At 40.8% G+C, this 15359-nt stretch overlaps 1 protein-coding gene across 11 annotated transcripts in view; it reads right to left on the bottom strand.

Annotated features, from left to right (window-relative positions):
• Positions 1-15359, bottom strand: part of LOC309364369 (contactin-4) — a 528932-nt gene that overhangs the window by 3980 nt on the left and 509593 nt on the right. For all 11 annotated transcript variants that reach the window (XM_081901475.1, XM_081901476.1, XM_081901468.1 and 8 more), the window contains 7 exons: positions 12508-12666; positions 11999-12148; positions 9450-9520; positions 6692-6926; positions 2693-2808; positions 1011-1197; positions 489-601 (listed from right to left, as the gene is read on the bottom strand). In XM_081901475.1, the coding sequence (XP_081757601.1) occupies positions 489-601; positions 1011-1197; positions 2693-2808; positions 6692-6926; positions 9450-9520; positions 11999-12148; positions 12508-12666 (1031 nt within the window). The remainder of the gene's footprint in view (positions 1-488; positions 602-1010; positions 1198-2692; positions 2809-6691; positions 6927-9449; positions 9521-11998; positions 12149-12507; positions 12667-15359) is intronic.

A 15359-nucleotide genomic window follows, 5' to 3' on the forward strand; every position in this document is an offset into this window, starting at 1 on the left:
AAATTTTATGAAATGAAATGAGGGGGGGGGGAATGCTCCAAACAGGCATAAGGTGCTGAGTAGGAGGAGGAAGCTAGGTAGCCTACATTGGTGCAAGTGCTAGTGGTGTATTTTGTCCTGGGATTGGGCCACTGCATTTTGAATCATTTAAAACCTGTGCCTCTCAGAGGCATTGGTTGTCAGTTCTTGATCGGTTTGGGTGATGCTTTAATGCCATTGGACTTGCTGGTGAAAAATAGTCCTGGTTTATTAGATTATCATCCTCATAATATACACTGCATAGTATGCATATTTACTGATATCACTGAAGTCTACAGAACATTATCAAAGTTGTTTAGATCATAGCCCACGTGAAGTTTATGTCAATTTCAGATCCCACTGAAAATTTTAAATTTTCACAGTTCATTCAGAAGTTAGGTAGTTCAATACAGCGGTACTGCTTAATGTCTCATAACAATGGAAAACAAGGTTCGCTGCCCGTTACGTACTTTATATCCTTTCACCTCAGATTCATTATTCTGTGCTTTTACTTGATCCCAGTTCAGTATAATCTTAGAGTCCGATGAGTTCCAAATGATGTTTCCAGGGGGTTGACTTGGTGCTAAATTCAAAGTGAAGGAGAGTGAATGTTATTAAGCAGCAAAGTTTTCCTTCCTCTTTCAGTATAGTTTATGAGAGGCTCTTAGTGAACTCTTACATTTGCTTAGTTCAAGAGCTCCTGGAAAACATGTATTCCAAGTCAGCAGCAGAGCTGACATGGCAAAGTATTATGGATGAAAAAGGGAATCAGATGGTAATTCAGTGCACTGGTGACAAGTAAGCACTTGCTTACTGAACAGAAAGACAAATATTTTTCTTTCCTGCCCAGCAAAGACTGCAGTTTTCTGTGTTCCCGTTAATAAAATTAGGGATACTGGAATATTATGGGTACTCAAAAATGCAGCACAGAGTAGTACCATGTAGCAAAAAGAAAGAAAGAAAGAAAGAAAAAGTGCTCCCCCCACACTCACGTGGCTTTTTAGTTGTCACGTTGACTATTGGACTGGAAGGTCCCATTCCTGCTGTGTTGTAAGCTTTGACAGCCATGTGGTACAAAACATTGCCTTTCAAGCTGGTGACTTTTGCAAAGGTCTGATTGGTAGCCGTTCTGATTCTTCCAGCCTGCTCTTCCTTATCCCCATGCCTCCAGTATCTAACCTGCACAAATGAAACACATGCTTTCATATTTAAACTCCACACCTGAATAGCCATTTTACAATTTGAAGTAGCTTAGAACAACCCAGCAAACCTTCATACATTCCCACCACAGAGTAAGATTAGCTCTACAAAATCTGTCTCTGACCGAAGTTTCTATCATGCAGTTTTCTATTCCATTCCATTCAATTCCGTGTTACGTTTATTGGTTTCCCATGTAAATAGTAGATCTCTCATTGAGCCAATCCTGCTTTGGGCCAATCAAATGCCATAGCTCAATTATTTAAGGTTCTGCCCAGATGGAGGGCTCTAATCTGCCACAGTCACATGGCATCTTGTGGATGATATCGATCCAAAGCTGCATTGATCGAAGCTAGTGGTAAACTGAAGGCCTAGGCTTTTTTCTATGAAACAGGGGTGCCACATTCCCGTGTTGTTGTTTGTGTGTGAAATGACGTAAAGGCCTTGATATCATACAACCTTTACTACAGAAAAAAGAATTGACACAACTTCGTTCTTGGAAGAGTTTACAGTATCTTTGTCTGGATTTTTGCTTTAGCAGCTCTCCATAAATCCTGCCATTGCCTTTATTTCAAGAGGCTGCACTGTTTCAAGATAACCCTTCCATGCGTGAAACCGGCAGTCAGCACATCTGACCACTGCAGTAGTCTCATTGATGGGCATGTTTATAGCCCTTAATAATAATAATGATCATAATAGTTTATGACATTTATATACTGCCCTATACCCACAGGTTTTAACATTCCACTTAACTACACTGATCATAGAATGTTGTGTTCTTCACAGGTCCAAAGGAGGGGCTCCCTAACAGGAGCCTTTCCCAATTTTTATTTCTAGTTCTATGACTTTAAATCTTGTATTAAAGAAGAAAGACATCTAAAATATAATATGCACAATAAACGGGCATTTAGGCTTGCACTGTGGCTGCGTGTTGTGTATTTCTTACTATATGGTGGAGCAAATATGGTGGAGAGCCAGTGTTTAAGAGGTTAAGAGCGGTGGACTCGTAATCTGGTGAACCGGGTTCGCTTCCCCGCTCCTCCACATGCAGCTGCTGGGTGACCTTGGGCTAGTCACAGGTCTCTGAAGTCTCTCAGCCTCACTCACCTCACAGAGTGTTTGTTGTGGGGGAGGAAGGGAAAGAAGAATGTTAGCCGCTTTGAGACTCCTTAAAGGGAGTGAAAGGCGGGATATCAAATCCAAACTCTTCTCAAATCCAACTAGCTGATAGTTCATGGAATTTGCAGAAAATTAAGGCCTGCATGAGGGCTTCCACCTTGCATTGCAACGCACTAAGACTGACAATCACATGTTATTACTGCTCATTGATACCAAGTGGATTAGCATACGCTTAAGTGCATTGTTAAGAGGGGGGAGGGAAGGGAGATTTTCAGTTTAAAACAGTATTTGTGCACATAATACTGTTTCAGACTAAACAAGGATTGTTTCAGGCTAATTATGTCCCTTACATTCTTACCTCGTAGCCCTGTATTCTTCCTTTGCTCTGGGTCTCTGGGAGCAAGGTCCAAAATACTTGTACTTCTGAAGCAGAAAGGCTTTTGGCAAAGACATGGGTTGGAGCTCTGGTGGGTTCTAAAAAGAAGAAACAGTGGTTAGATGTAGATTCACCTTTGTAGTCATAGCTATAAAAAATAAAATAAAGCCCCTCAATTTTTTGTGGTGCTGGAAAAATGCACTGTAAAGTATGGGATAATTGTGTCACATAGCCTCCCCATAAACAAAGCAGAATGGATGGTCAACTAACAATGATGTTGTAGTAACTCTGTGCAAATTCTTTGCCGGCAAGTTGGAGTGAATGCTCAATAAACAGGACGTTGGAAGAATCCTCTAAGAATCCCCCCCCCCAATACAAAGTGATACTCAGCATATGACATAATAATGTCATCATGAAGAGATATTATTTCCTGTTCTCCAGAAGGAACAGCGAGTGAACCAGAGTGTGATGATTATGTCTCGAGCATCCCTAGGTTTGTATGAAGGGAGGAGCTGAAGAAGAACAGCCCAGGAATAAGGTAGGATAGGGCAGCTTGCAGGTGTCTCTACACATTGGGGTGAGGAACCTTTGTAGCCAAGTTGGCCAGAGCATTATCTCCTCACCCCTCCTGGGCTACGTTTGACAGGTAAGTAGGCTGCTCACCTGTCAATCACTGGACATCATGCAACCTTTTGGCCTGCGATTTTCTGCAGTGCTTTGAACGGGGCTTTTGAAAAGCTGACAGTTGTTCTCAGATCTTCACAAGCACCATTCAAAGCGCTGTGGAGAACAGAGCTTTGAGAAGTGCTATCTTGCCTTGCACTTTGGAAGGGGTTTTGCAAGCACCACTGATTGATGGTGCCTGCAAGCATGCTTTTGGCTGAGCTCTGCCCTTAGCTGCCCCACCCCTGGCTGAAACGGCCTCTCGGGTCAAATGGGGAGGCATGACAGGCCTAATTAGGTCCCCCACGCCGGCATACCTGTTATGGAGACCAGATTCAAAGGATTGTGTATAATCAGTAGGTGAAGGGAGAGCCAGGATTGTGGTGGCAGACCTGAGTTGGTAGTTCTATGTGCCCAGAGGCAGCCTGTGCCCAGTCTGCACAATCTATCCCACAATTGTGTGGGATAGATGCAACATCAATGTGCGCACAGCTTGTATGCATGTAGCCTCTGCTCCTGAAGAATTGTCTGCATGTGGAGGTTATAAGAGGGCCAGCGACTGATGACTGTATCCAGCTATAAGCCTGTTAAACTCCACATTTTCAAACCTGCCTGGCAGCAGCTCTCCAGCATCTTAAGCAAAGGCCTTTCCTAAGCATTATAACCCAAGGCCATTTAATTTGAGATAGCAGTGATTGGATTTGGGTCTTTGCATATATGAAACCTGTAAATGTCATGCTCTACAACTGAGCTTTGGCCCTTTCTTTTGTGTGGAATATCAATTCTGCAACAAATAATTCTTGAAAAGATTTCTTTCCTAAATTTATTCAGTGTGCCATGTACTGATAACATTTAAGATAAATCAGAGCAGTTTCCAATTGGAGGATACAGTGGTACCTCGGTTTACAAACTTAATCCGTTCCGAAACAGAAACCGTTCTTAAACCGAAGCACGCTTTCCCTAATGAGGCCTCCCACTGCTGGTGCCTTTCCACCATTCAGATTCCATTCTCCTCCTCCTCCTCCTCCTCCTCCTCCTCCTCCTCCTCCTCCTCCTCCTCTTTCTTCTTCTTCTTCTTCTTTAGTCGTGTTCGACTCTTCGTGACCCCATGGACCACAGCACGCCAAGCACTCCTGTCTTCCACTGCCTCCCGCAGTTTGGTCAAACTCATGCTGGTAACTTCAAGAACACTGTCCAACCATCTCGTCCTCTGTCGTCCCCTTCTCCTTGTGCCCTCCACCTTTCCCAACATCAGGGTCTTTTCCAGGGAGTCTTCTCTTCTCATGAGGTGGCCAAAGTATTGGAGTCTGGATCTGTCCTTCCAGTGAGCACTCAGGGCTGATTTCCTTAAGAATGGATAGGTTTGATCTTCTTGCAGTCCATGGGACTCTCAAGAGTCTCCTCCAGCACCATAATTCAAAAGCATCAATTCTTCGGCGATCAGCCTTCTTTATGGTCCAGCTCTCACTTCCATACATCACCAGTGGGAAAACCATAGCTTTAACTATACGGACCTTTGTTGGCAAGGTGATGTCTCTGCTTTTTAAGATGCTGTCTAGGTTTGTCATTGCTTTTCTCCCCAGAAGCAGGCGTCTTTTAATTTCGTGGCTGCTGTCACCATCTGCAGTGATCATGGAGCCCAAGAAAGTAAAATCTCTCACTGCCTCCATTTCTTCCCCTTCTATTTGCCAGGTGATGGGCCCAGTGGCCATGATCTTCGCTTTTTTGATGTTGAGCTTTAGACCATATTTTGCACTCTCTTCTTTCACCCTCATTAAAAGGGTCTTTAATTCCTCCTCACTTTCTGCCATCAAGGTTGTGTCATCTGCATATCTGAGGTTGTTGATATTTCTTCTGGCAATCTTAATTCCGGCTTGGGATTCATCCAGCCCAGCCTGTCGCATGATGAATTCTGCATATAAGTTAAATAAGCAAGAAGACAATATACAGCCTTGTTGTACTTCTTTCCCAATTTTGACCCAATCAGTTGTTCCATATCCAATTCTAAATGTAGCTTCTTGTCCCTCATAGAGATTTCTCAGGAGACAGATGAGGTGATCAGGCACTCCTATTTCTTTAAGAACTTGTCATAGTTTGCTGTGGTCGACACAGTCAAAGGCTTTTGCATAGTCAATGAAGCAGAAGTAGATTTCTTTCTGGAACTCTCTAGCTTTCTCCACAATCCAGCGCATTTTCCATTCTTAGACTGAGGTAAAGTTCGCAAACTGGGACACTACTTCCAGTTTTGCGGAGTTCGTAAACCAAATCATTCATAAACAGGACTGTTCTTAAACCAAGGTCCCACTGTATTCATTCCTGCTAAATATTAGTACATTCCTTCAGAGAAGACATACATGTAATGGAAACTATCAAAATCCTTGTTATGTATTGCAAACAGATAAGATGTGTTATTGCATCCCTAGTATAATCTCGGAGTAGAGTTAAACTCAAGATCAAAGCCCTGGTACTGGACATACCGCAATCCTGATAAGAGCCCCAACTACCTTGTGAGGAAGAAATGACACAGCAGACAAGAAGGGACAGTCCTCTCCACTCCCTGCTAGGCCAGGATCTTCTCCCTCCTGGAGATTTTAGTGCCAAATGCTTGTAACAAAAGGCAGCAGGAGGACCACTGCTCTCAAGTTGAGAGCATCAACCTGTGAGCCTACCTGCTGCCACAAGAGCGGCAAGAAACTGGAAGATCCAAGCTAGGCTCCAGAAGGCAAAGGCTCCCTATAAGGTCAGCAATTTCTGGCTGCATTAGGGACCTTTCCAGGAAGGCTGGGTTGATTGTGAGCAGCTTGTTGCTATGCAAGCTGGTCATTATAAAAACCTTATAGCATCAAGAATTGAGCCCGAGTTTTCTCATTTCACTCTTTAATGTCATGCATTCCCCCTCTCCTTTTATGTCTTGTATTTTTAGACTGTAAACCTCGTGGCAGGGTATGTTGTGTTTATATATCCTTAAACTATTCTGTAGTCCTTTCCAGCTGAAGAGCTGGGTATAATTTTTTCAACGGACAAATGAATGAATGAATAAAATTGCACAGTGCCAATAAACATCAAAATTAGAAATTAAGTTTGCAAAGCGTTTAGACATAAATGGCAACTTAAATGAATGACCTAATTCTTCTTGATGCACAATATTACTGTTAATATGATTATTACTAATTTAGAGGAGAATATATTCCAAAGCTGGACACATGCTTATTTATTGTAAGCAGACCTGGACATCAGTAGAATGTGCCAATAATATATAGATGCCTTCTGTAAATGGCCAACTTGTCACATGCAATAGATTACTAGGCTGGACTTTACCTTCATCAGCTGAATAAACAATTGTGACGGGGCTGAAAGAACCTTCTCCTTTGTTGTTGTACACCCCCACTTTGACTTCATATGGAGAAAACGGTGGTAAACTCTCATTCCGGAACACGTATCTGGAGGCATCAGGAGAAACCACTACCGTCTGCATCCAACTTATTGTCCCAACTGGACGGAAGGCAACCACGTAACCAAACCCACCTCCATTTTGTAACTCTTCAGGCACTGTCTACAACAAGAAAAGAAATAATGGGAACAGCCCAATGTGTAGAATGAATTTACAAAGAGGCACAATAAAAATGGTCTCCAAGAAATTTAACGGATCCATATAGTGCAATTTGGAAATAAACTCTCTGGCAGAGGAAATTAAACACTCAACTTGAAAAGCATTTTATGTTTCTGTGCTAATTTGCTCCAGCTATCTGATGTGGTTTTTATGGTCTATTTGCGCCTATGAAAACATGACTTATTAAAAATAGCATAAGAAGAAGAACCAACTGCAGCCTAGATATTATGGGCAGCTAATAATCAAAGCTGAAGCATGTAAATGCCATCTGCAAGGCAGCTCTTAGAATCTGAATTTATCTAAATGGACTTAAATCCAAATAAGGACAGAATTACGCATCCATCTGGAGATTTACTTTCTGTTTTTGCTACCACCGTCTTCACTAATAAAGAAGAAGCTATTTTATAAGCTGTGTTTGCCACTTCCTTTAGATCTGAGTCATAAACATCTTATGAGTGAGATGCTCTGATATTTGTGTAGTGGGAAAGGAAATGGGTTTTAACAACTCAGGGGAAATCAGTGTAGGAATGTGGTGTACAAGCATATAATAAAAGCTTCTTTGCAGAGGTTACAGAGAGTTTCCGACTTCTTAAAAACCCTAGTGTCGCAGTTAAGAAAAGCAAGTGTCTGAAATTTTCCAGTCCTACCCCTTTGTATTCTATAGGAACCACAGTTTTAAATCCACACTGGCACTTTCAGTTGCATGGGATATTGCCCAAACTGGGTGTACAATAGAATGTTCACAACTTAACTGTACCACACGCAAAGACTCATAAAAATGGACCAATTGCCTCACTCGGATGTCCGCTATTAACTAATCATGTAAATAGTCAATTCAATCTATAGTATTGTATATACCCAAAGGCCTTCACAATGAACAACAGGGGGCAGAAGTAAGACATTCCTCAAAATCACACAACATAAGTCTACAACATAAAATTATAAAATCGCAATGCATTAATATAACTGGAGTGAAGCTTCTTAGCTGGCAGAACCCATTTGAGTTTGAAAACTACAATTGAAGCATTTCATAACCCCCAGTTCCTCTTTTGTTAGAGGCAGTAAATGCAATTATTTTAAAGTGGTTCAGATTACTACACCACAAAGACTCTCCATGACTTTTACCACTGTCCCTCTCTGTTCCCTTGTGTGCTGTTCCTACCTTACCAGATGCAGTGAGTAGTTAGTTTTGAAGCAAAAGGGCACAACCTACTTTAAGTATGCTGTGAACTTCTATGTGGCAGGGAGTGCATGTTGAAGTGGGATGCAGACTAGCAGGCAAATGCTGTCTGATGTCAGAACCAGTCACATCACCACCAGGTCACTGGTGCACATATTGCAATTATCTAGTCTTGCATATTTTAAGCTTTAGCAAGGAAGCTAAAGAAATGAAAAACCGCATTCTAGGAAATGTCTGTATTCAGAACGCCACTTAAGCACGTTCTCAAGTTCGGCTGAAACCAATTGGATTAGCATGTGCTCAAGTGTTATATTTGAATTGGAAGAGCAACATGGTTTTCTCCATTCTTACGGGTTCTCATGGAGGGGGAGATTTTTGTGCACCTACAGTCAGGTCTTAAATATCTCCGATTTATACTTCTTGAAAGTTATGGGTTATACTTTAGACACTGTACATTTTTAAACATTGTTTTTGTTGAAGGCATGGAGCAAAACTAATTAATTCCAAGAAGGGTGAACTGCAGCACATTAAGGCAGTGTTTCCCAACCTTGGGCCTCCAGCTGTTTTTGAACTACAATTCCCATCATCCCTGACCACTGGTCTTGCTAGCTAGGGATGATGGGAGTTGTAGGCCAAAAACATCTGGAGGCACAAGGTTGGGAAACACTGCATTAAGGAACAACACAAGTATTGGAAAACAAATATATTGCCTTCTAGTACATCTCGGAAGCAACAACCTGCTTGTCAAGCAATCCATTCATTTTTCCTTCTGTAAGGATGTGGAAAATGCAAGTCAGAAATGAGAGTACCGGTACTTTTCCTGACTGTAACCAACAGGGTCTGTTTGAAATTGCTCAGCAGGTAAAGCAAACGTATATTATGCATGCTTTCTCTTCCCAAAGAAATTATAATTTGGTGAGAATTCTTTGTCGGAGAACCGTAACCCATTCCCTTCTTCTAAAACGTCTTCTAACGTTTTACACTGGGAAGAGAGAACAATTCCAAAACCAGTTTGGGTATGTAGCAAGGGTGTGCTGTCTCTGCCCTGGGCTTCTCCTTTCTTGCCATGTTTCAGCCCTGCAACCCATTCAGAGATCTTCTTTCCCTCTTGAAATTTGGAGTGGAAGCAGACAGGACTGGCGTATTATTTATAACAATACTGTGTCCCTTTGCAAAATGCTGCCTGATTCAACACCCTCAAGTCAGTCTCTCGTAGGTTTGGCACAAACAGGGAAACAGTTCATTTCCCTCCCCTTTCTTGCCCCGTGAATTCACAGCTCACTTACCTCCCAGGTTATGACCAACTCAGACTTGGTACCACCACCTCCACTGACATTAGCCGGAGTGACTTCAGGAACTATAGAAAAGGGGAGAAAAGTGACTATTACAAGGTAAGGATAGCTTGTTTGGTGTTTATACAGGGAAGATATATTGGTGTCTACGCTTTTAGCAAAGATTTAAAACAAAAACAATTTCTGGGTTTTCAGGAGAAATTGAAAATACAGTGGTACCTTGGTTCTCAAACGTCTTGGTTCTCAAACAACTTGGAACCCAAACACTACAAAGCCAGAAGTTAGTGTTCCGGTTTGCAAACATTTTTTTGGAAGCTGAACATGCTCTGTTTTGACCGTTACGATTCCGTTCTGAGTGTTATGCTGAGGTCTGTCTGTTTTTGCTGTTTATTTTGCCTTTTTGTTGCTTTTTTGTTTGTTTTTGTGACTGTGTGGAACCCAGTTCAGCTACTGACTGATTGATAATGCGACTGCAGTACATTGTTTATTGCTTTCATTTTATGGATCAGTCATCTCATTAGATAGCAAAATTCATGTTAAATTGCTGTTTTAGGGGTTGTTTTTAAAAGTCTGGAATGGATTAATGCATTTTTCATTACTTTCTATGGAAAAGCATGCCTTGGTTTTGGAACGGATTTCCAGAATGGATTAAGTTTGAGAACCAATGTACCACTTTTTTTTAGATAACCTGTTGTTGCCAGATGTTTTTCCCTCTATTTTTGAACATTTAAAAAAATAATTTTTCACCTTTAATAAGATGACTTTGCCATCTTTATGTAACATTTCATTTATGTGCTGTGTCACTCTTAACTATTCTGTCACTGAGATTTCAAAGCAAATTTCTTTTGGAAGTACCATTTTATAAAATGGAGAGGGGAGGGAATTCTAAATATCTTAATGTCTACGTTGCAATGTAAAAGAGAAGCATTCATCAGAATATTGATTAAAATGCTTTGCAGCAGGTTTTTATGATGCACTTTGAGAGCACGTAATACATAATTTTGAAAATGAGATGGCCAAACAGCATATTTATGAGCCAATTACCTGTTGCAAATAGTTTTAAAAATTATTTCCCCTATAACACATTTCATTTATTTATAATCATGAAACTGATTGCTACTAACTTAGGTCTACAGATTTTGGTAAATATGCAAGCAGACAATAAGGCTGAGTCAACAGTAGCTAATTTAATGAACTGGATATTTTATATGTCTTTGACTTCCCTTGCAGATATTAGAGAATTTAAGGTCGTACAGGCAACAACTAGTACCCATTTCTTTAGGTTCGATTCTAAAACCACACTGTAGACATTATTATCCTTTTTTCATGTCAACACTTGAGTGTTTTTTCTGCAATCAAATGGTATATAAATTCTATTAATTTTTTAAAAATAATAGTTGTACCATGGTATGAGCTTTCGTGTGCATGCACACGAAAGCTCATACCAAGAACTAACTTAGTTGGTCTTTAAGGTGCTACTGGAAGGGGAAAAAAAATTGTTTTGACTATGGCAGACCAACACGGCTACCTATCTGTAGTTGTACCATGGAAGATTACATGGTATTGAAATTGTTTGATAGGACCTTTGTCCCTCCCGCCCTACAAAGCATATCTTTTGTGGGGATGGGGTGGGGGGCACAGGGGGAAGAGAGGGAGAGGAAGGTCTTTTGCACAGACAAAAGGTGTTTCACTCACAATAGCTGTTTTCAACCTAAAGTAATACTGCAAGTGTAGCATGGGACATTCCACAGGGACTCTGTTTTGCATTATATTCCATTTGTTACTAGAGCCACCCCAGATTGCTGCACCACATAATAAGGAATATACAATGTTAGCAATAAAAGCTTTTCTCATCGGTTCAACCAAATGATGGCTTTTAATATAACTTGAGAGTCTTTAAAGCTCCCAATGAATGGGCAGATTAAATTTTAATTCCATCCAAATTGGGGGGGGGGTGTAGGGTGTTTTCACAAAAATGAAGCCCTAGCACTTACGTGAGCAACACTCTTTTATTATATGACCACACAGGATCTCATTTATGTCACTGATGCCTTTTGGCAAACACTACCTTTTTTTGATGTTTACAATAAGTTTAGAGATTAATCGCCTTATACCAACTTGGAATAATGAACGGTATCTTATTGAGGATGCTGGAAAGTATATCTATGATGGGGAAACTACAGTTCCCATGATTCCCCCCCCCCTCCAAGGGTGATTTAAAGCTCTTGCCTCAGTCAGCAAGGCAGTAATTGGGGGTGATGGAAGTTCTAGTCCAAAACCTCAGGAGGGCCTTCAGCTTGGGAAGGCTGGGATATATGGGCTATAAGGTGTCAAAAAGGAAACACTGTCTGTACCTCCATGCCTCCTGTTATGAGCATGAGGAGGTGTGGACACAGCAGTAGTAAACTGCTAAAAATAAAGTTTGCTCTGTTAAATGCATTGCCTTCTTACGCAGACAATTTTGACCAAGTAAAAGTAGTTATTTAATGGAAGTGTCAAAGACTGATTGAAATGCCAAATGCAGCATTTCAGCTTCTACTTACGAGCCTCTTCAGTTCTCCGTTTCTCTGATGGTTTGCTTGGCTCTCCAATCCCAATAAGGCTGGCGGCAACTACCCGGAATTCATACTCAACCCACGGGTTTAAACTCACTACTGTTGCCGTAAATGTGTTTCCATCTATGACGTCGGGCACTAGGGGAGAAAAGCGTAGGTCAAGAATGTAAGAATGCCCAATGGTTACCGAATAATGAAATATTTGGATTAAAAACAAAATAAAGCGGGGGAAAGGACAGAATGTAGACTCTAGAGATAAGCCATTAGTTGGCCACTCTTTTTTTCTGTTTGCTAAATTTGGGATGAAAAAATATTGAGAAAGAAATACAGATATAGATGTAAATGAGTTAATGATGTGTTCCATTCAGTCACAAGAAGAGAACTGGATCAGACCAACACTGCTTCTTCCCCATAACCAGAAATCCCATGGGCTCATGGAAAACGGTTAAAGCAAGCTTCAGTGGTCATATTCTGCATGTTCTAAGATGTCTAGTTACCTGTGTTGACCGCTTGCCATCCCACAGAAAATGGGGTCCTTGCTTGAACAACGTACGTTGTAATGGGACTGCGATTATCTGCTCCTGGCCTCCAGGATACCTGAGCTGTAGTGTCTGTGATTTCATCAATTGTCACAGCTTCGGGTGGACCTGGTGGACCTGTTATGAAGCACACATAACACAAGTTTCAAATATCCTCAATAAGACATACCCTGCATGTAAAATATCTCACGTCAAGTATTAAGAAGTAACAAGACCTTTCAGCTCAAGGTTTAAGTTAATAGTTTTCAGTATGCAAAGAAGTCTTTTAAAACAGATCAAACAATGACAACCCTGGGATACTTTGGACAATATATATTTAATTTGGACCACTTCAGCAAGAATGAATTTCCATGATGTGCACTCTTTTTTTCTGAGCTTATTTTCGCACAGATAATCAAACATTAACCACAGTGGCTAAAGCTACATATTTTATAGTGGATTAAATACATGCATAGTTGCTTTTGCACATGGAATCTGCTCTTGGACACTCACTTTTATCTCCTATAGATAGATGCTGACTACTTACACATTTTTAATAAAAAAGCCTTTAGGAAAAGTAGCAGATAGGGACCCCAAAATTGCATTTTGCCGTCGTTAAAAATATGAGGCTTGTGAGGCAAGGCCTGGAAACTTTGCAAGATAGCAGCTTCAGGATTATGTTAAATAAATGAATGTCAGTGCAATCCTATGCACATTCGCTATGAAATAATCCTCAATATGTTCATCACGTTCAATTAAACATTTCAAAGATTGAAATATCATGATTTAGTCACCTATTTTTAATGCCTAACCTTCTAGCACTTGAATTTCCATTCAAACAGTTCAATAAAAAAAGTCACAGCCTGCTTTGCAACCCCAGAGTAAATTAAGTCATTTTAGAACCATAATTTGAAATGTAACCACTCCAGTATAACTTTACCCCTCAGCACTCTATGAAATCAGTTCTGAATAAGGTTGTACTGTGTGCCTCCAGCAAGAATACTTAGTAGTCCTTGCTTTCACAGCTGGTCAGTCTTCATAGATCTTCCAGTTCAAAGGCAGAATGGTGGGTTATTATAGCGTTACCTAGCATGATGTACTTTACAAATTACATCTCCCTAATGGTCAGTAGATGGAACAATTGATTATAGGGAAATATGAGACACCTCAAACAAACTATACTTTCATTTCAGAGCTTTCTCAATTGAATTCTTACTGAAATCAATTTTGATAAGTTTATCTTGTTCTGTAATGGATAGTCCTACCTATTTATTTATTTATTTATTTACTAACTTACTTAACTGACAGCTAGAACAATATTTCGGGATGAGATTGCCAAAAATAGGATTTTTATCGAACAAGCAAGACTATATAACATCTAAAATGGCTGTTTGTGCAGCAACAGCCAGAAACAATCATAAAATGTTTTGGTTTTTTTGAAACGATATAGTTTGCAATAACAGAGACTCTGATCTAAAGCTCTACATTCTGTGATAGCCCCGTCCATAATGGAATTTTCTGTTTTGTATTTTAAGCTCTGCTGCCAGCCTACGTTTAATAGTAGATTCAAAGCCTATGGTTTAAAATAACAAATGGACTGAGACTGAAGTCCTAAACACACTTACACAGCCACACTTATTTGTGAGTACACATGTGGAGGATTGTGCTGTGAGGATGCAGTCTTCACACACCTAAGAGCAAGCCCAAATAAACGCGTATAAGATTGCACTGTTTTGACTTTGCTATTTTTAAACCCTACTATTAAAGGTTAGAAATGGGGTGTAAAACACCTGCCTGAAGGCAGAACCAAGAACCTTGGAGGCCACATTAAAATTATGTCATTTGTGATTTTCTAACTGATCCTGCTTTAAAACTTTCAAAGCAAGACAGTGGCTCATATTTAGTGTATGGGGCAGTGAAGATTCTTGAATTGTTAAAATGGAATGTCTGCAGTAGAGTTCACCAGCCAAGTGCCCACATAGGCTTACATTGGTGTCCCTGGACATGCCCCGCCCCAAAGTCTGAGCTTTCATTTTTTTTCTATTCCTCATAGAAAAGAAAGTTAGGAAGCAAAATGTACATGTACCCTTGCAAGTAATTTCTATGAAATGAGCCACCTTGGCTGCTTCCACCTGTCATTGTTTCTGGACAGAGCTGTGATTGGTAAGTGAGTTGTTTACACACCAGACACACTCTGGGGTCCTAAAGAGGTGCAGTTTTCATCTCCCCTTTAGTGCACTTTTCCTGCTCTTGTCTTAGTTTGTAGTTTTTAGAGTCTCTGCAGCTTGTCCTTCCTTTTCCCCTAGTAATCAGGATACATCTAGCCTGTGGTTGGGTACGTCTGAGATCAGGTAGTCTGCAAATATCACTACACAATATATGTGGATGATGTTAAATAATAGCAACTCCCTCTAAAAAGAAATATGAAAACTTTGCAAGGAGGCTTAGTCCAATATGACATATCATGGATGCTTTTGTTGAGATTCCAGAAGAGGAGGAGGAGGAGGAGGAGGAGGAGTTTGGATTTGATATCCCACTTTATCACTCCCCTTCAGGAGTCTCAAAGTGGCTCACAATCTCCTTTCCCTTCCTCCCCCACAACAAACACTCTGTGAGGTGAGTGAGGCTGAGAGACTTCAGAGAAGTGTGATTAGCCCAAGGTCACCCAGCAGCTGCATGTGGAGGAGCGGGGAAGCGAACCCGGTTCCCCAGATTACGAGTCCACCACTCTTAACCACTGCGCCATGCTGGCATTGCAGGGGGTTGAACGAGAAGACCCTCAAGATCCCTTCTGACTCTACAGTTCTATGATTCTTATGTCCTTCCTTTCA

This window comes from Podarcis melisellensis (assembly GCF_964234715.1).
Source record: "Podarcis melisellensis genome assembly, chromosome: 2".
Lineage (NCBI taxonomy): Eukaryota > Metazoa > Chordata > Lepidosauria > Squamata > Lacertidae > Podarcis > Podarcis melisellensis.